Source organism: Sebastes fasciatus, chromosome 7 (genome assembly GCF_043250625.1).
Source record: "Sebastes fasciatus isolate fSebFas1 chromosome 7, fSebFas1.pri, whole genome shotgun sequence".
In the NCBI taxonomy this organism is placed as follows: Eukaryota; Metazoa; Chordata; class Actinopteri; order Perciformes; family Sebastidae; genus Sebastes; species Sebastes fasciatus.
The window spans coordinates 17,438,560-17,464,659 of record NC_133801.1 but is presented as its reverse complement, the minus strand read 5'-3'; the positions used below and the strand labels follow the sequence as shown (position 1 = coordinate 17,464,659).

The 26,100-nt window shown below is 41.1% G+C and overlaps 1 protein-coding gene across 1 annotated transcript; it reads left to right on the top strand.

Moving 5' to 3' along the window:
• Positions 1–709: 709 nt before the first annotated feature.
• Positions 710–25,776, top strand: cpda (carboxypeptidase D, a). The gene is made up of 22 exons (XM_074641941.1): positions 710–1,492; positions 3,245–3,492; positions 9,841–9,983; positions 10,539–10,708; positions 11,573–12,027; positions 12,774–12,965; positions 13,570–13,737; positions 14,599–14,708; positions 14,909–15,011; positions 15,906–16,048; positions 16,131–16,300; positions 16,408–16,710; positions 16,863–17,058; positions 17,704–17,839; positions 18,026–18,172; positions 18,981–19,079; positions 19,165–19,229; positions 19,799–19,930; positions 20,129–20,314; positions 22,468–22,570; positions 23,170–25,117; positions 25,182–25,776. The coding sequence occupies exons 1-21, from the start codon at positions 873–875 to the stop codon at positions 23,394–23,396; spliced, it is 4,116 nt and encodes a 1,371-aa protein (XP_074498042.1). The 5' UTR covers positions 710–872; the 3' UTR covers positions 23,397–25,117; positions 25,182–25,776.
• The last annotated feature ends 324 nt before the right edge of the window (positions 25,777–26,100 follow it).

Below are 26,100 nucleotides of genomic sequence, written 5' to 3'. Positions count from 1 at the left end.
TAGAGGAGTAAATAAAAGGCAGAGTGTGACATCTATTATGTGTTTTTTTTTTTTTTTTTTTTATTCTTTCAAAATTACAGTATACATAGTAACAGGAGAAAACATTAAAAACATTTACTTACAGAAGAAGCATAGCGAAAACCTAAACAAAGAGCTGTGCCAAACATAAAAGGACAGCAGAAATGAAACAAAACCAAAATAAAATTAAAAAAAATTACAATAAAAATAAATAAATAAATAGATAATAATAAAAAAAAAAACACGCGAGAATATGGCACTAATTTCACTTAAAAACTTAAAAAAAATTGCATACATTCATTGTTTTCATTGCTTTTTTGTTTTGTTAGGAAGAAATTGTTGACAGATATAATTCCATTTCTTTCATAAATACAAAGAAATTAGGCTTTTTTTTGGTAAATTTACACTTGTGAATGTGGAACTTCACGAGAATTAAAATTAAATTAATAAGAAAAAATGCATTACTGTCTTTGTCACTGTAATCGTAGCAACCAAATATAATATTTCTATAGTACATCTATTATGTGTTGTTGTGCGTATCCTGCAGCTAATCTTCTTATTAAAAATGTGAAATAAAATGTGTCTCTCAAAAACTCATAAAAAACAAAACAACAAAGAATAAAGTCTGTAACTCCTCCAGTCCACCTTAAAACGCGACGTCACCGCAGAGCTCCGCCCCCCCTGTGAGCTGAGCGGAAGTAGAAGGAGAAGCAGGCAGGAAACAGACGTCTGACAGCACAAACACACCGTCTGTCTGTCTGTCCGTCGCTGGGGAGACAAACTCTCCGGGCTCTGTGTGTTTCACTCTTTAACTTCAAAGTCTGAATGGTGTAGAAGTAGAAGATAACGTCAACATGGTTCACATTTCGCAGCATCTCTCTAAACTCCGGGTGTCACTTCTCTCCTTTCTCCTTGTTGTCTCCCATGGCGACGCCAGCGTCAACGCGACGGAGGAGGAAACGGCAGAAACTCACAGTAAATACTACAATTATGTGGCTTTAACGGGGCGTTTACAGTCCTTAGCTCAGAGATACCCTCACATAGCGAACCTGTCGAGTATAGGTCAGTCTGTGGAGGGCAGGGAGCTCTGGGTGATGCGGATCACCAAGGACCCCCTCAGAGACGCTCCGGGGAAACCCAGGTTTAAGTACGTGGGCAACATGCACGGAGACGAGACCGTGTCCAGGCAGGTGTTGGTCTACCTGGTGGAGCACCTGCTGAGTAAATACGGAGAGGAACCGCGTGTTACTGAGCTGGTGGACACTACGGATGTCCACATCATGCCCAGTATGAACCCTGATGGATTTGAGAGGTCCATAGAGGGAGACTGTGGAGGCAGCAACGGGGGGGGGAGGAATAACGCCAAGAATATGGACCTCAACAGGAGCTTTCCTGACCAGTATGATGGCACCGCTGCCAATCCAGATAACATCCCCGAGGTCATGGCTGTGATGAGATGGACACAGGAGAAAAAGTGAGTCACCTTGTCTTGTACACATAATCCTCAGTGTCCAGTTGTTTGAGGTCTTGATCTCCTTATTGATCTCAAACACCTTTTGGTCAATCTGTGTCTCACAGTGGAGGATTTGGAGAGTGACAAACATTCCTGTCAGCAACTCTGCTCTTTGTCTCCTATAGGGCCTCAGGGTAGCAGGTGTTGTGTGACTCATAATAAAGTCTGTGACACCATGTTGGCATGGTTTGTAAGACTGAAACGATAATTGATAAGTAGATCTGGTATTCAACGTAACTTTTTTTTACGCAGACTCAGGTTCTATGGAGTGGAGCAGAAGATCATGTTACTTTTGGAAAGTATCATAAGATTATGGCATCACGGTCTGGTACGGTAACCTGACTGTGCAGTTGAGGTCACAGATTTCTCGCCTGGTGCAGACTGCCATGAAGATTATGGAGGTCAAAAACCACCCTACCCTCCAGATGCTTTATGAGCAGTCTGTTATCAGACAGGCACAGAAAATGTGTCAGACCCAACTCACATCTTACACCAGGAGTACCAACTTTTACCTTCCGGCATGAGATATAGAGTCCCACGGTGCAGATTGAACCGTTACAAACATTCATTCTTGCCGATGTCTATTAAACTTCTCAACAACTCGTAACATAAAGCTATCATAAGGACAGTGCAATATGGTTAGACAGTGCAATATGTTAAATAGGGACAGTGCAATATGCTAAATAAGGACAGTGCAATATGGTTAGACAGTGCAATATGTTAAATAGGGACAGTGCAATATGCTAAATAAGGACAGTGCAATATGTTAAATAGGGACAGTGCAATATGCTAAATAAGGACAGTGCAATATGCTAAATAAGGACAGTGCAATATGCTAAATAAGGACAGTGCAATATGTTGCATCTGTGTGATATTGGGCTATTATCTGTGGAATATGGGCAAGATGGTAGACGGTGCAGTGCACTACCTGGGTGCAATACCTGCCATGGTGTGTGTGTGTGATAGTATGTGCCATTATGTACGTGGACTGTGTATCCCTGTCTTAGGTGGAATTGTTTATTATTGTTGTTTTAATTTAGTGTTTGTCACTACAGTTGGACAGAGTCCAGGAAAAATTCCCCCACGGGGACAATAAAAGTATCTCTTATCTCATCTTATCTTATTCTGCAATTCTCGAATAATCATCCCTAATCGGTGTGTTAGACTGAGGTTCACTTGGAAGACTACACTTTAAGCCTGCAAGTACACATATTAATTCACTTAAAAGTGTCCCTGCCAGCTCCAGGGCTGCTATGCAAAACGTGATTTTACCCCCAAGCAGCTTCACACAGCAGAATTCTTTCCCTGTAACTTTTGAAGTTATGAGGAAAAGTCACATATGGGCATGTTTAGGGCTGCAACTAATGATTATTTTTGTTGAACTCAATTATTTTCTTTATTAATCGATTTAGTTATTTGTAAAACGTCAGAAAATGGTGAAAAATGTTGATCAGTGTTTCCCAAAGCCCAAGATGATGTCCTCAGATGTCTTGTTTTGTCCACAACTCAAAGATATTCAGTTAACTGTCATAGAGGAGTAAAGAGACCAGAAAATATTCACATTGAAGAAGCTGGGATCAGAGAATTTTGACTTAAAAATAGTTGCAGAATAATTTAATAGGTGACAACTAATTGATTAATCATTGCAGCTCTAGGCATGTGAAAATTGTTTTAAGACAGACTTGAATCTAAAATGTGCCATTGTCTCTCCAGATTCGTGCTCTCAGGGAACCTGCATGGCGGCACTGTGGTTGCCAGTTACCCTTTTGATGACTCAGCCTCCCACCAGCGGCAGGGTCACTACAGCCAGTCAGCGGACGACAGCCTGTTTCGCTACTTGGCCCTGGTGTATTCCCAGAACAACCCTGTGATGAAGACTGGTGTGCCCAACTGTCCAGATGCCCAGGAAGAAACCTTTAAAGATGGCATCACCAATGGGGCGCAGTGGTACGACGTGCCTGGTAAGATGATCCATTTTTCATTGTTTTTAATGCCTAATTTAGAGATTGAGAACCAGTTATTGTAGTTGAATCTTGTGAGGGACTACAAGCTCTTGGTTTCTGCGGTGAAAACTGTAATAGTATAAAGAACACACCAAGAATAAATCATTTTAGAATAAAACCTTTATACTGTATGCAAAAGAACTGCATGTGTTTTGCCCCAAACTGCATGTGATTATCATAAAGTGGGCATGTCTTTAAAGGGGAGACTCGTGGGTACCCATAGAACCCATTTTCATTCATATGGGCGTTCATATGGACTCTTCTCATGAACGCGGTAAACACGACCCCATTTGAAGGCACCATTACACCCCTAGAAGTGGGACACTATAGGCTGTGTGTTGCCATGGAGATGGCCAAGTGGGATTGGTGTTGTTTCTTTGAATGAAGACCTATTTTTGTATAAGAGGATGTTTATTTCCTGTCATTGTTCTCTCATTTGCTTCAAGTTTTATTTTTGTTGTGGACAGCAGGCAAGTAGGCTACGACCTGTTTAACGAGCTTGAGGAACAAATTAACACACTTGGTGTAGCGTAGCTTAAGCTATTGTCGTGACAAGGTTTTTTCCCACTGCAAATCACAAGTAAAAAAATCTGCCGTAGTAGCTAAATTGCATTCCAGAGAGCAACTCGAACAACTTGCTTTACAAAGCTGCTGAGAGGAATGGGCCAATAGCTTCTCCCCCCCTCATTTGATAAGCTCAGACAAAAGGCAACACAAAGCAAAGTTCATTGTCACTGTGAGTACTGGTGCACGTCATAAAGCTGTGTTGTGTAACTTGGTATAGACACTTTAAAGGGTTTGTGAACAGAGCTACATAGAATCAAATTGACTGATTCGTCACGCACAACATTGGTAATGACCCAAAAATCACTTCAGTCTCATGTTTCGGTCATTGATGCACTGAATAGTGTGGTCTGGTTTTGGGTTCGCCAGGTGTCAAAATGCTGAAAAACTGTAAGCGCTTAAGCTCAGTGTGTTTTTCTGCCAAAGCCTGTAATTACTGAAAGTGTTAGAGCAGTAGACGGGTTTACCGTGACTGCTCAGTCTGGGTATATTGAAGCCTATGGACTGCTGGGTTGAATCATCTGACTCATCTTATATAGGCTATATATATTTGTGTGTGTGTGTGTATCCCTGTTCTAAGTGTCTTTTAATAGCTGAAGTAAATGCGGGTTGTGTTGTTTCCCCATCTTCTACAGTTCATTCGGGTTCAGAATAAGCCTCTAATCTGCATCACTGGGGCAGAAACTTGATCAGCATACTTTCTACTCTTGTTTTGTTGGTTTATCCGGGGGGGTTGGCAGGTGGTGGTGTAAGTGTCTGCAGCTTCAGGTTACTGCAGTTCTTTTCCTGTTGAGATGTTGCTTTGTTGTAGCAAATTTTAGGTAAAGATAGCGTGTCTTCCAACTGATGATTTCCCACGGATTAACATGCATGCAAACCGTAGCTCTCTAAAACTAGCACCATGTTTGCTCTCATGTTGTTCCCCACTGTACGAAGTTACTTCTCTTTCAAGTGTTTTATATGTTTACTGTGTACATTTCCTGATTTCATTTAGTTGAGCCAGGCAGCTACTCTATGCCTAGGTACCATTTTTTTGCTCCCAAATTACAATAATTTACAATCAGTTTAAAACTTGATTGATCCATCAGGACAATATTTTAAGTCAGTTTATGAGTCCCCAGCTTTAACCATATAGTATAGAGTGTAATTCTGAGTCTGTGGTAGTACGATGATGATTGTTTGGACCAACTGTTTATGTCACTTAAAGGCACAATCAGTAGGATTTGTCGGTTGCGGTTTGTAAACACAACATTCAAAGTTGGTCCCTCCTCCCGGGCTCAACGACACCAGAAGCGCTCAATTTTTTTTATCGAGAGGGATCGTCTCGCTTCCCATCATTGGAGGCTTGATGGGCTGCCATGAGACACAAGGCTTGAGGCACCTGATTGGATGAATGCTTTCCCTTGTGGGCTCCCAGCTTTAATACCAGAACCAACATGGCGGCTCATTTGGAGACTTCCTTCTCTTACATCACAAAAATCGTTCACCGAAATGTGTTTCTGAAAACATTTTATGCGAGAAATAAGCCATGTAGTTGCTGAATCTGTCTTTAGTTTGGATCGACAACGGTTAGTTTAAAAGTTTCTCGTGAGTTTCCAGACGCGGCGAGTCGCGCGGGACGTACTTGATTTGCATAAAGTAGCCTAGACCTCAACTTTATGCAAATGAGGAGCGGCCAACGTCACGCCCCGTCTCTCGACGCTACCAGAATGGATTGCACGGCTGTATACATTGACAATGAATGGGAAGCATGGAAAAAGGACGTAGGCTGTGGACATGTACCATTAGGGTTAGGTTGCTGTTTGGAACGAGCTTTGTCCGCTTGGCGTTTCACCTCGCTATATTTGCATTTTTGGGGCGCTGTGTCCGCCTTTTCGTAGCATCCTCTTGGATGCTTGCTTACAATCTGGCTCCTGCTGTCGCTACGTTTTTATAGAGGTTGACGCCCAGAAAAGTAAATAAGAAAATATACGGTCTCTGCAGATACAGACACCGTCACACACTTCTAGTGTGTCATAAGTGATGATTGAGAGGGATTATTTTTGTATGAGTCTATGCATTCTTTTTGCTTAATCCTACTCATTCTGCCTTTAAGCTTGATATGATGTCATTGCATATCACACTGTCCGTTTACCACCAGGAACCGGAGCTGTAAATCATTACCAAAGCCTTGAGCACACACTTTTAAACGACGGTAAAAGTTTGCTATTACTTATCTGTGTAAATATTAGCTTTCATTGTCATTATGATCCTGATGACGGCCACAAGCAGAAATGTGTCGGTCTTACAATAATGTTGTTCTATATACTACTGAATGACGGATTTAGCTGAAGATTAACTCTTGTTGTCGCTGTTTCTCAACTCAGGCTGCAATAGGAGCTAGTTATTAAAGCTCTTAACGATGTCTGGATATCAAGATGAAGATAGACAGCAAAAAGTGTAAAACAGTTGAATAGACAGTGCTTGTAACTGTCTGACACGTCTCAGTGGACGAAATGTCAGCGCTAAAACTGGGCTAATGGCAGATGATGGAAATGGTCAGGACATTGTGTGACATAATGAGTGGCCCAGGCAAAGAGCCAGGACCAGGAGTCAGGGACAGGAGATTTTTTGTGTGGCAGGCTAGACTTGAAATAGTGATTCAGCATAACATGCTATCTTGAGCCATAATCTCTTCATACAGTGTGTCCTCGAAGGGCGTTCTTTACTTCTGAGCTGTATTTTAACTCTCAGTACATAACTAGGGCACTCTGGTGTTGTTGAAAATGTATATTGTTGGTTATAAACGTTTTCTTTTGCTTTTTAACTTTCACAACTTAAAAGTTTAAAATGTTTATGGGTCATTTGTTCAAGGCTAAATTGTTGTAATCCAGTTATGCGTTGAAAGGCACACGTTACTGCCTTTACACATGCAAGAGAACAAGCTCCAGAATATAATTTTACTGTATGGAAATACAACTCACTCTCTATTGGTGTGATAATCTGAGACCTCTGATAGCTGGCTGTACTTTCATGCTGCTTGACTTTAAACTGCTGACAGTCATATGACAGTAATACTTCAATAGTTTTATTTCCTAGATTATCATTTTAAATGTTTGACTAAAAATGAGGGCTGTCCTTGACTAGGGCTGTGTATTGGCAAGAATCTGGCGATACTATACTTATCATGATACAGGAGTAATGATTCAATATATTACGATGCTGTAAGCAAGGCGATATGTTGCGATTTTCTTTTAAATTTAATTTTAGGAAAACTGTCATAGTATGAAGAACACACCAAAATACATATTTTTTAGAATAGGCAAAAATAACTTATTTATGCTGCATGCAAAAAACGGCATGTGATTATCATAAAGTGGGCATGTCTGTAAAGCGGAGACTTGTGGGTACCCATAGAACCTATTTTTATTCACATATCTTGAGGTCAAGGGACCCGTGAAAGTCGCCAGTTTTCCTCACCAAAATTTAGCATAACATTGGAGTGCTATTAAGCCTCCTTCCCAACAAGCTAGTATAACATGGTTGATACCAATGGATTCCTTAGGTTTTCTAATTTCAGATGATGCCAGTATTTTCACTCGCTTTAAAGCTGAGCCCGCTACAACCTCCGAAAGATCAAACAGTGGCCAGACTTTTAAGAGGTTAATTCAAAATCTATAAAGTGTTTTAGAGAATCGATACAGTATCGCACATAATATCGCGATACTCATGTGTATCAATATTTTCTTACACCCCTATCCTTGTCTAAATTAATTCTTAGACGACTAACACTCATACAATTTTGTCGACTAATCAATTGGTTGATTTAATCGACAGATCTGTAAAACTGAGTTTCTCCACAAAGAATGACACAAAAGCACCACTTTAAATCTTGTGTTTACCAGAGATGTGCTCATAAGTTTCTTGGAAATAAGTCATTCAGCATGAAAAAAGCATAAAAAATGACTAATCGACTTAAGAACTCTTAGTCGACTAAGACCAAAACAACTGAATACCCTACAAAAAACTGTTAATTGCATTGAATCACCGAATCCTTAAAGTCATCTTACATTATAAACATCCCTGTGACCTACAAAGCAAGTTCAGCTAGCAGCTCTGACTTTGGCTCCATTGTCTAGCCAGTGGTTTCCTGCCAGTTTCAGGGTGTGTCACTGGATCCGGTACATAGACAGGATACTTAAGGCTGGGTCTGCCATAATCTGTCTGTGTGTTTGTTGTACTATGTTAGCATACGGGAGGAGTTTTCTTTAAGTAAATGGTACCTAATTCAGTTTGAACGAAGTACTTAAAGTAATTGGTGCAGGACGACGCCTAACGTCTTGTGACTGGACAAAAGGGTTTTGTGCTGTTTGTCAGCCAGGTATGGATTTCACACACTGTCACAGCTGGATGTACATCTATTTGCTCATCATTAGCAGGTGCGATTTTTTTTAAAGGCTTGGTTTGGTTGACATGGCACCCTGCTGTCTCTGCTGCTACCACAGGGGGGAAAACCTCTAATGAATTACCCCGACACACCGGCACATTCAAAATAAGCTCAGAGGGCATGGTCCCTGTTGTCTTGTGTGGATGTTTGAACCCACAAGTTCAGTATTGATGGATTGTTGAGGGGCACATAATGGGGATAACCCTCCTGTGTTTGTTAAAAATCTCTTCTGTTAGACCAACCGAGAAACACGTCTGAAATGTGTCAGATAAGCTGTTAAGAGTCTTTCACTTTTCTGAAGTGGCCCTTTACAGTTTCCAGTAAATGACCTGACAGCCAGTCACCCCCTGCCAAGTTTCAGACTGCCGAACAGCTGCTGCTTGACCGGAGATGACTCGGAGGAACTTGTGTTTGTGGTGTATATTTGGGTACGCGCCTGCTCTCAGAGCCAAGGCGCGTACCACATAACCGCCTGCAGCTTTCCTCCTCAGCTTGTAAGGGATGCATTGTAATCTTCTTTACTGCATCTTTTCCAGTTAGTAATATGACTTCTCATCATCAGGCAAGCAGATCAGATTGTTTGAAAATGGGCAGAATTATGAAACTCTGACAATGGTTGTTCAGTGATTCAGTACAATAGAAATAGGTTGTAAAAAGCGCTGAATAAAGTAGTACGCATGGCACCCATGGCTGTGGTGTTTTCTTAAGTCTTGGGGTTGTCTTTGTTGTGCATCACAGATAGTTAAAGGCCAACGTTTTCTGTTGTAGTGTGGTTGATGTCTTCCTCATTGAGACTACTGGTTGCCCTGCTGAAGTTATTTATTAGTGTTTGATGTTAGAGCCCTTTCACTTTGACTGTTGCAAAGTGGCAAAAGGCGTCTGTTTCACTGGGTTCCTGCAGCCGCCCAGCAGGCAGTCATGGCAACCCTCCAGTCTGCAGCCAGGGAGCCTGTGGCGGCCTGCCGTCGCTCCAGTGGGACGGCCAGCCGAACAGCGTGCCCTCCTGTGCGTCTTTCTGTTTGCCTTACTGCAGATGTCATGGCTTGTTGTCACATTAAACACTATCTTTAAACTGTGGCATTCAAGAGACAAAGATGGACTCAAGCCTTTCCAGATGGAGTGGCCTGGCACCAGCGGGGGGTTAAATTTAGGAAAGCAGAGCATGTTTAAGAATTTACTTTACAATTACATAGTGTACACATCAGTTTTGTTTTCCTGGATTTAGACACATCCTACTATTTTATATAATATAGAACTGAATGTGATATGCCGTTTCTTGCTTGATTTGTTAATTACATTTCTGGCTTGTTTTCTAGGAGGGATGCAGGACTACAACTACCTGTATGGAAACTGTCTGGAAATCACCATGGAGCTGAGCTGCTGCAAATATCCTCCTTCTTCTGAGCTCCTCAAGGAATGGAATCTGAACAGGGAATCCCTAATAGCCTACATAGAAAAGGTAGATCTTATAGCTAAGAACTGGAGTAATGATACATGAGCATTCATTGTAATGTTACCGTCTGTTTATTTAAAAGGATAATGCCAAGGGATGCACCGATACCAGATCGGATATCAGGCATATACTGACTCAAATAACTGGATCGGGTATCGGTGACAATGGGGTCTATTCAATTCAATTCTATGTTTACAGTATATACTATATACATTATAGACAGGAATTTGAATTCCTGTTGAAATTTTGACCAATTTGTTGATGCTTTAAAAAGGTTTACACCTGAATTGTAATTCCTGTTAATCAGTCAAGCCTGATATAGAAAGATGATCCCAGTCACTTCCAAACAGTGAGGCATACAGCTTGATAATGAAACACTGGTATCGGAGCGGTATTCGCCGGTACTGAACCGCCTAGGTATCGGTACCAAGACTGAAAAACTTGGATCATTGCATTGCTAATAATACCACAATCAAACCCTGCCTGATACCTTTTGTCGTACCATTTCTCCAGTCAAGCCAGATACTCTTGGTATTTATTTACAATACCGCTGTCTTCCAGGTCCATATAGGTGTTCATGGCTATGTGAAAGAGGCCATCAGCGGCGCTGCCCTCTCCAATGTCAGCATTGTGGTGACTAGCATTCGCCACAACCTGACAACTGACAATTACGGGGAGTACTACCGCCTTCTACTTCCAGGAACATACAGCATCACAGCTGTGGCACCAGGGTGAGTAATACCATTGAACTTCCTTCACATAGCAGGCTTTTTAAAACAGAATCTAATGCTGCATTCACATGGAATCAGGCAGACGGCAAACCAGATATCATGTTAGTGGATGAGAGCAGGACGGGAAAATTAGGTGAGGCCGGCAGAGAATACCGGCAACGGTAACGGTAGACGACATTGCCATCCAAAGTTTAAATAGTTAATCTTTTCGCTGTCCTCTGTAACGGGAATTTACAGCCAGATGTTCTCCTCACAGGAGAAAATTGTTTGCTATAGAATATTACGAGAAAGCTGCATTTTATAGCTACACACATGTTACTAGAATAATTACATACAATAGTAGACACAAAATAATTTAATTAAGTATATTTTATTCCATCACCATAGCAACATATCATCATGCGTGTTTCGTTTTTCCCGTGGCGTCCAGAGGGTGTTGTCTGTCTGCGTCCACCGTCTGCCTGATTCCATGTGAATGCAGCATTATGCATTTAAGGACAACACTTAGAAAAATGCCAAACAGCCGTCAGGTTTGTCAGGTGACAGTTCATCACTGCTTGTCACAATGAACAAAGGAAAAATTGTAATCTGGCTCTTCCAGACTGTCAAACAATGAAGCTCAGTGTCGATGTCGCAGACAGATTTACCCACAAGTGCTGCATTTCCTCCTCAGTTACAGAGTAACTTCTTCTGAAATGAAGAAAGATGTGTTTTGCAGGGTTATTGGTGAATGACTTCCTGGTAGACGGGTTAAAAAGACACTGCACTGATGATTTTTGTCTGTCATGTAATTTTGGTACTTCCTGGTGATTTTTAAGGAGGAGTTGAAGTAATCAAGCATGTGTTTTTTTTTCCTGTGCACAGGTACACACCAATGACAGTCCCCAGTGTCCAGGTGGTGGAGGGCAAAGCCACAGAGCTTAACTTTACCTTGGCACCTGTGGTCAGTGAGTCTGCAGGCAGCACCACTGTGACTAAACCCTCCATACCATCCACCAGTGATCCAAACCTCACCACCACCACCACGACCACCACTACCACCACCACCACCACCACCACCAACTCCTCTGACTCCACCCACACCCAGCTGGTTCCTTCTGAGGGAAACAACAACAGCCCTCCTTTACCTCCACCTGAAAATCAGCCCATCCAGCCTCAGGAGTTTCGTCACCACCACTACGCAGACATGGAGCTGTTCTTACGCAAGTACAGCAGCGAGTTCCCCTCTATTACCCATCTGTACAAGATCGGCAGCTCCGTGGAAGGCCGTGAGCTCTATGTGATGGTCATCTCAGACAACCCCAAGGAACATGAGCATGGTACGTCTTAAGCCAACTTCACACTACAAGACTTTTAAAGTCGTCAGATGTCTGTACTGTTCACACTACACAACTTTCTGTCTCGTAATCGTGAGTCTTGAAGTCGTTGTGATTTTCACACTACATGACTGACGAGCGACAGGGGGTCACACACTACAAGATCTTTCACCGGGAGGATTCCCCGATGAAGTCTCCAAACTACATTTTGTCACATAAACATGCAAGAAATACACGGTAAATGACGTGATACCATGCGCGAGAGACATTACTGATGTTTACAAAATAGCCTGTTTGCACCGGTTTCCACACTCTTTTTTACTACTCTCACGCTCTCATTGGCTGTAGCTCGTGGCCAGAGTCGCCAACAGGTCCAGATATTTAGCATGCTAGATATCTGGTATGTGTCTGCGAGGCATCAGCGAGCGTCGGCAAGCCTCTCAGCTCATGTCTTTGAACAGTTCACACAGCGCAGAGTGGCAAGCCAATGCCGATTTGTCCCTGATCTGGGGCTTTTGTCTGGGAGCTCCAAAAACTGGGAGGGGAGTCAGGGAGCAGAAAATCAGGGCTGAAGCCATGTAGTTTGAACTAGCCATTAGACAGTTGATTAAAGGAGTTGGGGAAACTTCCTTTTATTTGACGTGTCATGAAGACATGTGATGTGTGTCCCAGCACCCTTGACGTTATGTTAATGCTATCTCTTATTAGGAATTTTCACTCTGACCTCCTTTTTTCCATTTCCTTGTCAGGTGAGCCCGAGTTCAAGTATGTAGCCAACATGCACGGTAATGAAGTGGTGGGCCGAGAGTTAATGCTCAACCTCATCGAGTACCTGTGCCATAACTATGGTACTGACCCCGAGGTCACTCAGTTGGTCAACAACACCCGCATTCACATCTTGCCTTCTATGAACCCCGACGGCTTTGAGGTAGCCACTGAAGGTAAGACACACACACACTAAGAAGTTCTTACACAGGCAACAATAAAGTAACTCACAGTATGAAACTTAGACTTGTAACATTATGGCAAATACATTTTAGTATAGGTCACACAGGTGTTATTTTTGTATCTGTTCAAAATGTACGTTAAAGGGAGATTTGGCAAGTATTTAATACTCTTATCAACATGGGAGTGGGCAAATATGCTTGCTTTATGCAAATGCATGCATATATATATACAGTATATATGTATATATTACTGGAAATCAATTAACAACACAAAACAATGACAAATATTGTCCAGACACCCTCACAGGTACTGCATTTAGCATAAAAATGACATTACTTGACATACTGCAGGCTTCACCTCGTCTGCTGGTTGAAACAGCTTTTGTTGCACCATCCTGCTTCTGTGAACATTTTTAAAGCATGAGGAACATTCACAAAGCACTTCCTCTATCAGTGCCATATGGCTGCTGCTGATGTGTAACAGGAAGTATGGGGGGAAGTGGAGCTGAGTTTGTGTACATCTCATCAGCAGGATCATGCTGTGGTTACAGATACTGTAAATGTGGGTTACTCATTACTAGTACTTGTTTCCTCACAGGTGATGAAAAGGGCTACAGAGGGCGCAACAACAGCAACAATTTTGACCTGAACCGCAACTTCCCGGACCAGTATGTTAATATCACAGAGCCCAGACAGCCGGAAACTATAGCTGTGATGAACTGGCTGAAGAGCATCCCCTTCGTCCTGTCAGCCAACCTCCACGGAGGTACGCTCTCATTTTGAGCTTTTAGCGCCAAAGATTGTAGTCTTTCGGTGTTAATTCCACCATATGATTCGGATCTCTCTGGTCTGTTAATCATATTTATGATTTAAAAATATTGTGTACATGTTTTGCTTGTTTTGTTTGTGTAATTTTTAGAATCTCTTAGAGAGGGTAGCAAAAGACATAATTTGATTTTAAAGTTACTTCAGTAACTCTAGAGCAGTGATTCCCAAAGACTGGGTCAGGATCCGCAGGTGGGTCGCAGGAGATTTTATTAAGGTCGCAAAATGAATTTGTAGAATTTCTTCCATAGTCTTTTATTTCTGTTTGTTTAACTGTTGAGAGGAAAAAACGAGATCCTGTTAATTCTGCCTAAATGCATTTATTTGGTCTCATTCATAAAGTATTTAACATGTGCACATGTTTTCAATAACACGTGCATGAAACGAAGTTGTGATTTATCAAATGTATATCTATTTGTAATGGCTGGTTTACCTTATCAATTCAATTAAATGTATTTTTATATAGCATCAAATCATAACAGAAGTTATCTCAAGATGCTTTTCATATAGAGCAAGTCTAGACCGTACTCTATAATTCAGAGACCCAACAAGAGATCCCGCATGACTTATGCAATGACAAGGAAAAAGTGGGCCCCCCACATAAAATTTTTGGGAAACACTGCTCTAGAGGATTACTGTACTGCTATGATTTATAATTTTAGCTATTGAGCCACAGTTTAAATCTAGATATTAGGCTAGATTATGAAAGGTCAACCAGTTATGCATAGGGACGTTTATTTTAACCACAAAGGTAGATTGTTTTTTTTAAAGGATTGTGTTTTATTTGTGTTGTGTAATTTAGGCTCCTTGGTAGTCAACTACCCCTATGACAGTGACAAAGAAGGGATTTCTCTGTACAGCCAGTCACCTGATGACAAAGTCTTTCAGCTGGTGTCTCGAGCCTACTCACAGGTAACTGGACACGCTGTTGATGTTGGATCTGTTTCAGGCTGGGATAATGTCAGCTTGTGGTTTCATGCTGTAATTGAAAACAAAATGTGGCGATAGGATAGATAAAAGCCACTGGCTTTTTGTGAACTCTGTGGAGAGACGAGGTTTGACCACAGCAGCGCTCATTGTTGTGTTCTCACTTGTGTGTGATGTGCTTGCAGGAGAATCCTTTGATGCACAATGGACACCCTTGTGTGGACCTGTACCGGGATGAATATTTTCAGGATGGCATCACCAATGGTGCCAACTGGTACATTCTTACCGGTAAGCATAGATCTCTCCTTTGTTACTCGCCACGTTCATTTTTTTTCCCACAGTCAAGTCACCCTTTTATTTTTGAGATTTTTAGTTAACTGACATAATCTGGAAAAGTTGTTTATATGTAGAAAATCAGCTTTGGCCAATTCAAACTTCTCTTTTGTAGCTTCAAAATACACAGAGGATTGATTAGGGCTGCACAATTACTCAAATAGTAATCGCAATCTCAATTTTGACTTTCCACAACTAAATGAACATGATCGACTGCGACATTGACGTAAAAAAAACGTTTCCTAAACTAACAGCCAGCCACCAGGGGGCGATCCAGATGTTTTAGCTTCACTTTTGGGGAGCTTTCATGCCGTTGCACACGCACCCTGCAGCAACAACCTGTGAAAAAAAAATGTTGCGGCTGCAGTCCACAGAGTAGAAGAGTAATATACTGTATATTAACGAAATGCACAGAATTAGTAATAGACAGCAGAGAGTTTATGGGCAAAACAAACATACGCTGAATTGAGGTTAAGAAGAACCTTATTTTGTCTGATTTTGATGGAAAGATTTGTTAATTAGCAGGAATGTAGCACATCATGGAAGTGACAGCAGTGCTCTGTTTATTTAAATGTGAAATTGCAATAAACATATTTTGGACCTAAAATAAAAAAATAATCAAGATAAATAATTGTGATCTCAATATTGATCAACTAATCATTATTATAATTTTTGCCATAATGCAGCCCTAGGATTTATATTTATGTTTTATTTAGTATTAGGTGTATTCAGTCAAAAGAAAAAGTCTGAATTAGGCTACAGTAGCTGTAGGCTTCAGTGTTACTATCTTCAATAGTGGAATCTGCCACAGTTTGAGATGAAGTTTAAAGGAGTGTTGTTATTTTCCAGGTGGCATGCAGGACTGGAACTACTTGAACACCAACTGTTTTGAGGTGACCATCGAGCTGGGCTGTACAAAGTACCCCATGGCCAAGGACCTGCCAAATTACTGGGAACAAAACCGACGAGCCTTGCTGCAGTTCATACACCAGGTAATAAAACTCAAATCTTAACATTCTCCCCCGAGCTCTCTCCTCACTTTACTCATGTTTATGTGGTTATGTGTCTCTGTAGGTTCACACTGGAGTAAAAGGCACAGTCTCTGACATCAGGGATGGCACAGGAATTCCCAATGCCACCATTAGTGTGCAGGAGATAGACCACAACGTCACCACAGCTCGTAGTGGGGACTACTGGAGGCTGCTGGTCCCTGGGACTTACTCTATCACCGCCTCTGCCCATGGGTAAGATTTGGATTTCAGAAACGGAGAATTTACCGTGAACTTTGTATCCATTTCTGTGCTGTTTTGTGCCCTTGTTACCAGTGCTGTTAACTTTCTCTGTTGTCCAGTTATAAACCTTTGAGGACCTACGCCACAGTCTCAAAGGATCGAGCAGAGGTGGTGGACTTCAGACTGACACGTGTAAACTCAGACCCTAGTGGCCAGTCTCCCACGGGCCCCCAGCCCACACAGAACCCATCTGAGAAGGCGTTCCACAGCTTAATCAAGGAGCTGTCTTTAGGCCAGGGTCTGGAGCAGCTAGTCAAGAGCACGAACACAGAGAGCAGCTTCCGCTACAGACGCTACAAAGAGCTCTCCGGCTTCGTGAGAGGCCTCACTCTCAACTTTCCCAAAATTACATCTTTACACAGGTAGTTGAACCAGCCTACGTATCATACTTCTCAATCTCTTTGTATGCCAAACGTCAATGCTGTCCAGATGTGCTCTGTGTTTCATAACTTTAGTTACATTTCTTATAATACTGACGTACTGTATATTCTGGTTTCTTCTCTTCTGTGTCCAGTTTGGGCCAAAGTGTAGAGTTTCGAACCATTTGGGCTCTGGAAATCTCCAACAACCCAGAGGAAGCTGAACCGTCTAAGCCCAAGATCCGCTTTGCAGCGGGGATCCATGGTAACGCCCCAGTGGGCACAGAGCTGCTGCTGGAGTTTGCTGCCTTCCTGTGTATCAATTACGGCAAGAACCCAGCCATCACCAGGGTGAGTAGTGGGGTGTCTCAGCAATATAGTGTATTGTTAGTCTGGACCGTATTAACTGTACTGGCTGTAGTAAGAGCCTTTGCTGTTTTTATGTTACCTGAAGGCCAGCGTATTTCTCCGACACACTTGTGAAACTGCAATAACGTGAGCCACCGTCTGAGTTCTGTTGCTCCTAAAGTAAGCGAGGCGAACAGCGTTACCACGGTTTTACACTTAGTGGCTCACGTTATGGCAGTTTAGTTTAGTTTATTAGGATCCCCTTTATGTCGTCAGCTAGTCAGCTTGTCTTCCTGGGGTCCGACACAGAAATCAAAAACAATTATATACATTATATGCATTCAAACAACACATTACATACAAAAATCCCTGTCCTCACATTACCTTATTTAAAAATGCCACAGTCTTGGAAAGGGAGGAGTGAGCGGAGGGGTACTCAGTTGGTTGCAATCTGCAACCACGCCACTAAATCCTACACACTGTACCTTTTAAAAGTAGTACATTTTTTCTCACAGGAATACACAAAAACTCTTTGTTCACTCTCTGAGAAATCTGCAGTCTTTTTCATATCTGGGACTTGGTTGAGTAAATACAGTTTACTATTATTCGGCCATGTCTGTAATTGTTCGTTCTGTTTCCCTTCCCTAGCTGATCAATGAGACCCGAATTGTCATCGTGCCTTCTATCAACCCAGACGGACGAGAACAGGCTGTTGAGAAGCAGTGCACCTCCACCCAGGGCTCGACCAATACTCATGGCAAAGATCTGGACACGGATTTCTTTGGTCGGTTGTATAGATTTGTGTGTGTGCAACTGAATTGACAGACAGAGACAGAAGAAAAAGATTTAATCAACTTATTCACACTTCAATTCGGCAAAGAAATAAAATGTGCAATTTACATACACTTGCCATAAAACGCATGCTCTAACATTTCCTGTCCACCATCTGTTTTCCCTCCTTTTTTTAAAGGCAACGCGTCACAGCGTGTGGTGGAGGCCCAACCAGAGACCAGAGCCATGATGGACTTGATTCTAGACAAGACCTACAGTCTGTCTGTAGCCCTCGACGGAGGCTCCCTGGTTGCTACCTACCCTTACGACAAGCCTGTCCAGTCTGGTACTTTTCCTCACAGCCTCACAGACTGACTTGACAAAGCTTTTCATATGTAGTTATAAACTTTCATTATACAGCAGCAATTTGCAAAGAGTAGGACCGAGGTTATAATAGTTTAGAATTTTAAATTAGTTTTTGTTTTATCTTAGTTTTGACTTTTCGATTTCATTTCAGTTTAGTTTGAGCTAGTTTTCAGAGTGGGCTTGCTAGTTTTAGTTTAGTTTGTTTATCAGAATGGTTTAGTTTTTTATATATTTTGTTTCTGCTAAGGCCAGCTATAATGTCTCAGAGGTATGTAGCTACATACATACAAAATACATGGTTAGAGAACTGTGTAGGAATGGCCATACTGTTTAATGTTTAATCTTCACACTACTTTAGTGAAGCAATTGCGGCGTAGCGCCATCTCCTGGAAGTACAAGTCTGTTCAGTTTCTGTGGTTCAACGTCACGAGAGTTGATTAATTCTGTCTCATTTTTCGGTAGTATATTATAGCTAAAAACTAAAACTGAAATGTATTTGTTCATTTTTATTTTATTTTTATTAGTTTTTCACCCAGGCAGTATCATTTCAGTTTAGTTTTAGTTTTTCTTAAAGGATATAGTTTTTATTTAATTTCAGTTTACTACAAATATTTATCGCAATATATCACTGCTTATTTTCATTTTAGTTTAGTCGTTTGGAGTTTACTTTAATAACCCCGAGTAGGACAAAGGATGCACCATAACAACACTGATTGCTGTTAAATATTACTCAATAGAACTACGTTTGGCTGTGTGGCTTTATGTACTCTTTTGTTTTATTTTTCCAGTTGAAAATGAGGGCACATTGAAGTACTTGGCGAGTGTTTATGCCAACAACCACCCTAAGATGCATCTCGGGGACACTGGATGTTCAAATAATGGGCCGAGTATGTAATTTAAGTACTATGAATGATTCCTGGTGTCGTATTGAATCAGTCATTAATAACTTAATGGAACTTTTCTGTAACACAGTGGGCAACATCCCAGATGGAGTTATGAGGGCAGCAGAGAGACAAAGTCACATGGGGAGCATGAAGGTAAGTCTCCACCCCAGAGTCTGTGATAGCAGTTTCTGCAGTTAAGTTGGCGTTAGGAGCTGGGTATCGGTACTCGACATAAACCTTTACTTCTCCAGTCAAAAGATACCTGCATTCGATCTTCTTCTGTACCCAGATCTAGAAAAAAATGACTATTAGTTTGGTTTTGCTTGCAGCCAATCACCGCAGGAAAAACAAATATCAAATGAAGTACGCTATTGGTATCAGTATCACATTAAATGTACTGATATTAGTACTGGTATCATCATTTTTTACACGATACCCAGCCTGAGTTGGCGTCCATGCTGCCACTACATAGTATTTTATCAAGATATGATGATCTGAAAGGAAAAAGCACACTTCCTTTTTCAAAGCAGTTGGGCTGTTTTTGCAAAATGTTTATGTATCGACAGCTTGTTAAACAGTTTTGAGATCCTGAATATTATATATAATATTAAAATATTAGTTTACAGATATCGGTCAAATCAAATGAGAATTTAAAGCAAAGCAGGAAGTGGGCTTCTGTCCCAGTACTTTCTCATCATGTGTCATCTTGTACATCCTCCCAGGACTTCAGCATGGACTTTGGCCACTGTCCAGAGATCACAGTGTATAGTGGCTGCTGTTTGTTCCCTCCTGCTGAGCAGCTGGCCACACTCTGGGCGGAGAACAAGAAGGCTCTCCTCAGCATGTTGGTGGAGGTATGATGAATTGTATGACTTGTACACCTTTGCAACAGATTTGAAATGAGATATTTTCAGAAAGTAATGCAGCAGTATGAAAATATTGAGTTTTAAAGACATAATTATAATATATATATAGTCCTGAAACTATTTAAGCTAATCATTTCCCCCATCATCATACAGCCTTAATTTGCCCTCCATTTCTACCCCGTCCAGGTCCATAAAGGGGTGCGTGGCGTGGTGAGGGACAAGAGTGGAAAGCCTATTGTCGGGGCGATCATTGTACTGAATGGAGGAGTGAGGGTCTTCACTGCAGAGGGCGGCTACTTTCATGCACTGCTGGCTCCCGGCAACCACAACATTGAAGCCGTTGCTGATGGCTACCAACAACAACGTCAAGAGGTACACAGTTCTGTACATACCATTTATTATGTGAACTAGGAATGTACCAGCCTTCAGGAGGATGGCCATGATGGAATAACACTTGACAACAAGTAAATCTAAGTTATAGTGTATAATTTATATTTTTCTGTTATGATCACTTGAAACGCATACAGAAGGGAATTGAAATGGATAAAGCACTGAGTACAAGAAGAGCCTTACAATGTTCGGTTTTGAGTATTGTTTTTTATGATAGTGTTAGAAAGCAGAAATCAGCTGTGCCTCGGTTGTTTTCTGTTGATCAGGTGGTGATCATAAACACACAAACATAATTTGAAATACTGAGCACTTTGGACTCAGTTTAGGCAGATACAAACCCCATTTAAAATGCAGCATTCACAGGTCTTGCATAATTTCTTTTTTTTTTTAAACTGTTCATAAAGAGGAGCTTTATTGCAAATGTCAAACATTTGACATTGATTTTTTTTTGTCAATAAACATTTGAAATGTTAGAGCTGCAATGATTAATTGATTAGTTGTCAACTATTTTGATAATTGAATAAATCGGTTTGAGTAATTTTTAAAGAAAAATAATGTAAATATTTTCTAGTTTCTTTACTCCTCTATGACAGTAAACTGAATGTATTTGAGTTGTGGACAAAACAAGACATTTTAAGACATCATCTTGGGCTTTGGGAAACACTGATCGACATTTTATAGACCAAACAACTTATCGATTAATCGAGAAAATAATCGACAGATGAATCGACAAAGAAAGTAATTGTTAGTTGCAGCCCTAATATAAACCCAGCTGCTACATTATATTTCAAGGAAAACAGAAATTGTCTTAAAAGTATCAAGAGACATAAATAAAAAAAAAAATTGCACACTCATATAGAAATAATATTACTGTGGTCCCCCATAACAGTCTATATCTATGAAAGGTGTAGGGCGAAGCACACAAAATCTCTCCATCACCTCCACCTTTCTTTTCGGCTGCTCTGAAATTTGAAGTGTGGGGTAGGCCAGCTCTTTAAACAGATGTTCCTTAATGTTACGGCCCAGCTCCAGACTGTAGGCTGCAAGCTTCCCGCAAGGCCTAAAGAGCAGGGGATCCACCACTGAGTGATACGTCTGCTGGTACTCTGGTACCGTGAAGCCGTGGATCATCAGAGGTCCTGGCTGTCTAGTTGACACGGTCCTCTCTTCAGTAGCGAGGGCTCCGTCGCTGTGGGGCTGTTTGAGATCTGGAAGAATGGCGGCGTTCCTCATATACCTGTCATCCAGGGGTTTCTGGGGGTCTGCTTCACTCTGCTGCTCACTCACAAGGTCCAAATCATACCTTGGGGCCAACATGTATTTCCTCTCTTTAATAGTCTCCCCATATTTCTTAGGACACCGAATACTCCGCCTTAGGCCATAGGGACGCATTTCAGTTCTCTGGAAATGAAAGTGACATTAGATTCAGGTGCCTCAGTAGGTTCCTCTGCTGTCAGAAAACTACCAGCAAATCATAAAGATGATGAAAATAAGGAAAGAAATTAGGATCAAGAGGTGCACTTACTCTTTGACTCTTTGGGTGTGTGTTCAGGACACATTACCGAATCAGGTCTGAAACCAAGTGGTTTGAAATCCTTGTTTCTTGAGCTCTGGGTCAAGTTTCCCCCATTTTTTTTTTAACTGCACTGAATAAATAAGAAACACTTGACACTTCTTGCTATGAAGAAAAGTCAAGCAAGTTACAAAAGGTGAATTCTGAGATTCTTGTAATTTACCTCTGATAAGATAGCTGTGTAATTTAAGATTTTTATGAGCCAGCACTCAAATCCTATTTTAGACATACGAGACAACCTGTACCAGATTATACTAAGCAGTCACACCTGCAGATGAGGCTCGCTAATTAAGTAATCAACAGCCCCACTTCTGTAGGGAGCTTCAGCAGACAGCTAAATGCCTTTTACCTCCAGAAACAGCCAGAACAGATGAGATAATGTTGATATTTACTTTACGTTGTTGCATTTTGAGTGTTGTGAAAAGTTAGTAAAGCAGTTTATTTTCAGAGGCTACCGCACGGAAACTAAGAACAGAAAAAATTGTTTGTGAATAGTCGGTGAAATGTGACCATGTGTCTGGAAGGCTCAGAGGCTCATTGAAGGAGTTTTGCTGTGTTGCAGGTGGTAGTGTCCTCCTATGAAGCTGCTAGCTCCATCATCATTGAGTTCGACATGGACAACAATATCTTTGGCCTGCCCAGAGAGTTCGTGGTGGCCAGTGCAGGTAAGCATGTCTATGAAAAGGCATTTTGTAACCATGATGTGACCTGTCTACATAACAATAAAGCCTATATATTTTTGTATTTTGGCTACTGCAATGTGCTAAAATGGTATTCTAACCTGCAGTTTCATGTTTTGATTCAATGTTGCTAAAAACCTCAAACAGTTCCCATGCTTTTTAGCTCTTATGATGCAACTCTTGCTAGTGATAAGTCTCAAAATTAAACAATTCTCCTCTCCTCCTCTAGTATGGTAGTTTTGTGATCTTTGACACAGATGACACTCAATAACTTATTCCATTTCTGATATACCGGTGAAGAAGTACACTATAACTCTCCTTTTCAGTGTTTTTACCAGCAGTTTGGACCAAGACTTTTCACTAAGAAGTATTCTTTGTCGACACTAGTCAGCGTCTTCTCATGGAGTACAATCTTATGTTTAATGTGCTGAATCATCAAAACAAAAAAGAGAAATCTGATTATTAAATTGTTAAGTGTCTGATAGAATGATTTTTTTTAAAGCCTTTTAATTTTCTCCCAGCTAGAAACTGTGTATTCATGTAAACAGACATGCTGAGTTGTGTATTTCTCTTCCTCCTCACAGCAGCCTCCATGACGGCCTTGGTGGTGACGGCGTGCATCATCTGGTGCGTGTGCGCAGCCAAGTCCAATCGTCAAAAAGATGGCTTCCACCGCTTGCGACAGCACCGAGATGAATACGACGACGAGATCCGGCTCACCTCCATGGGCTCTAAGAAGTCATTGCTCGCCCACGAGTTTCAGGATGAGAGCGAAAGCGACGAGGAGACACTGTACGCCAACAAAATCTGAGAACCGTTGCACCTGTTTGGCTGTTGGCTCAATATTTTTATTTTGATCTCCCCCTTAAATTAAACCAACAACGAACAGGTTGAACTCTACATCTGTCTCTCTTAATGACGAAGAGTGACAAAGACATTTTTGTTCTGTTATACCAACAAGCTCCAAGGACTCAGTTATTAGTGCTACTAAAGTATTACTTTAAGAGTATCCTGCTGTGTCTGGACTGAAGGGCTTGCTCCATCTCTACCTGACTGGATCAGGAGGAAAAGGCAAAGAGAAGGTGATAAAGAGGGAGAGACATAAAGGTTCGGTCCACTGTGGCCCTCATCCGTCCTTTATAGCAAGTTTTGCTCCACTGCTCTTTCATTTCCGAGCCATGCAAGAGTGCTCTTTTCGACCGCTGCCTGGCTGAGGGCATCCAGCCGATGAGTCCAGATAAACTCTTGTTTAGAATACGTGTAATGAACTCTGGATTGAAGTGCTTAATTTCACACAATCTCCCCACTGATATCATGCATTCTTTTCAGTACCGCTTCAAGCTAAGAAATGATATGTTTCTTTTATCCAAGAAAGCATTGCCACACTGAAGTGTCCGAGCCTTTTGGGAGACTGAATCCAACACTGTGCCTTGGCTTCTGTAAAGTTTACAGTCCGGTCGGGCTGTAGTATGCGTCAGAATGCAGCAACATAGTGAGTAGATATTTGATCCATCCTATACTCAGGTGGTAGGAAAAGAGAGCTGGTTTAAAGGACTATTGGATTCCAGTGTTGCACTGTTTCTGCACAGGTGACTCCAGGCTGACCGGCCTGGGCTCAGTAGTTTTGTATTTTTCCAGTTGAGTCAATGTTGTGGCCAGAATCATCATCATCATCATCATGGGAGCGAGCTTCTCAAGAGCTTTAAAGCATCAGGGAGAATCTGTTACCAATGAAATGCTTGAAGGAGACCCTTCCCAGTAAATGCAGGGTGCTCTAACATATGCATGGAGGTTCACTTGCACTGAATGGAAGCAAGGATTGTCCCATATCATTGGCCAAGAAAAAACAGTGACTTTCTAAATATACAATCAAAAAAAAAAAGAATGTATTTGTTGTTTTTTCCCTTTTTTTTAATTTTAATTGTAGGTTAATTTCAAACTGTCTGTGCCCTGTTTTTGATCAAGCATGTGCATTCTCACCATGCCTCATAATAAGGAATATCATTTATGTTTTCATTTGATTGTGTTTGTGTTTATTCCCCCACTAAATAATACTTTGGAGTGTAAAAGTCATACTAGGTTTGTCCGTCCATTAAGTATCACTGTCTGCGAATCAACGTCAGAGCCACCCATGCTACATGATTTAAAGGTCCAGTGCAAAGAAATGAATATTTTCCAACTTTCTTGTAAAACAACGGACATATATATATATAATCCATTAAACAGTGAGATGTGGTTGAAATCTGCAAGAAAGCTGTCAAACAAAAGTTTAAAGCTGCTCAGTACATAACTACCATTGTGTAAATATAATATATATTGTAAAGATACTCCTTCAGCCAATTGTCAGGAACACTGAAAAAGAGGCTACCAACAGATTGCCTTAGTGACGTCAAAGAAATGATTATGCCGTAATTTGTCATTTTTTCTTATATGTTAAAGAAGCTCATTTACTCATTTATTTGCTCAGTTACAATTGCATGGGGTATGTGGACAAATCTAGGTAGCAGGTTTGTGTACAGATATGCAAGTAAAGTGGAGGGCTATTAAAAGAAGAAAAAGCGTGATTTCTGTTCGTAATCTGTCCAACATGGAATAGAATTTAACTTTAAGCATCTTCTAGCAAATTAGGTGAACTGCCAAACCAAACTTGTGGTTTTCTTTACATTAGAAATATGTGTAATCATTCTTAACTGAATTAAATTGATGCACTGGATCATTGAAATTAGGTGGCTCTTAAATTGGGAATGCCATGCATGTTTTTCATCACATATTTTGAAGGAATACATACTTGTTCACTAAAAAAATTGCCTTGATTTCCAGGTATGTTGAGAAGAGATTCTTTCCTTCTCCTTTTAACAAATGCAGCTGTCGTCAGTTAAGTTAAACCTGATATCTGTGCAGAGAGACAGTTTTGTATTTCATTTTTCTTTCTTATACAAAGTCTGTGAATGCGCGTGTATGAATTCTGAAAGTTGAGCCCGTGTCGGGGTCATGCAGGATTGGTACAGAGATTTTATATGAACTGGAATCAACTGTAAATGTTTGCCGATTGTGAATGGGAAAATAAAATGCAAATGTTAACCATGAATCTACACACAAAAAAAAACATTTAATAAAAACTGTGTGGTCATGACCTGCTAACATGCACAAAAACTCATGGAACACAATTCAATAAAACACCTCACAACGTCTCTTGCTTTTGTGTTGCATTGTACCATTTTTAGTAATTGGGGAGATTTTGGGATGCTTTGAGCGGGTCAAAGACGTCATTTCATTGCAGGGTTGGTGGTTCAATCCCTGGTTCCTTCTCCTTACATGTCAAAGTGTCCCTGTGCAAGACACTGAACACCATTTACTCTCGATGGCCAATGTGTGAGTATGTACACGTTGCTGAAAGCATAGTGTTTTATCCTATGAAGGTTGAGAAGTGATATGAAAGAGCTTTTCTTTTCCCAATGTAGGGGGACGACCACAGTCGGAGTGACATAATGAGATCTTGATAATGTATGTATTTT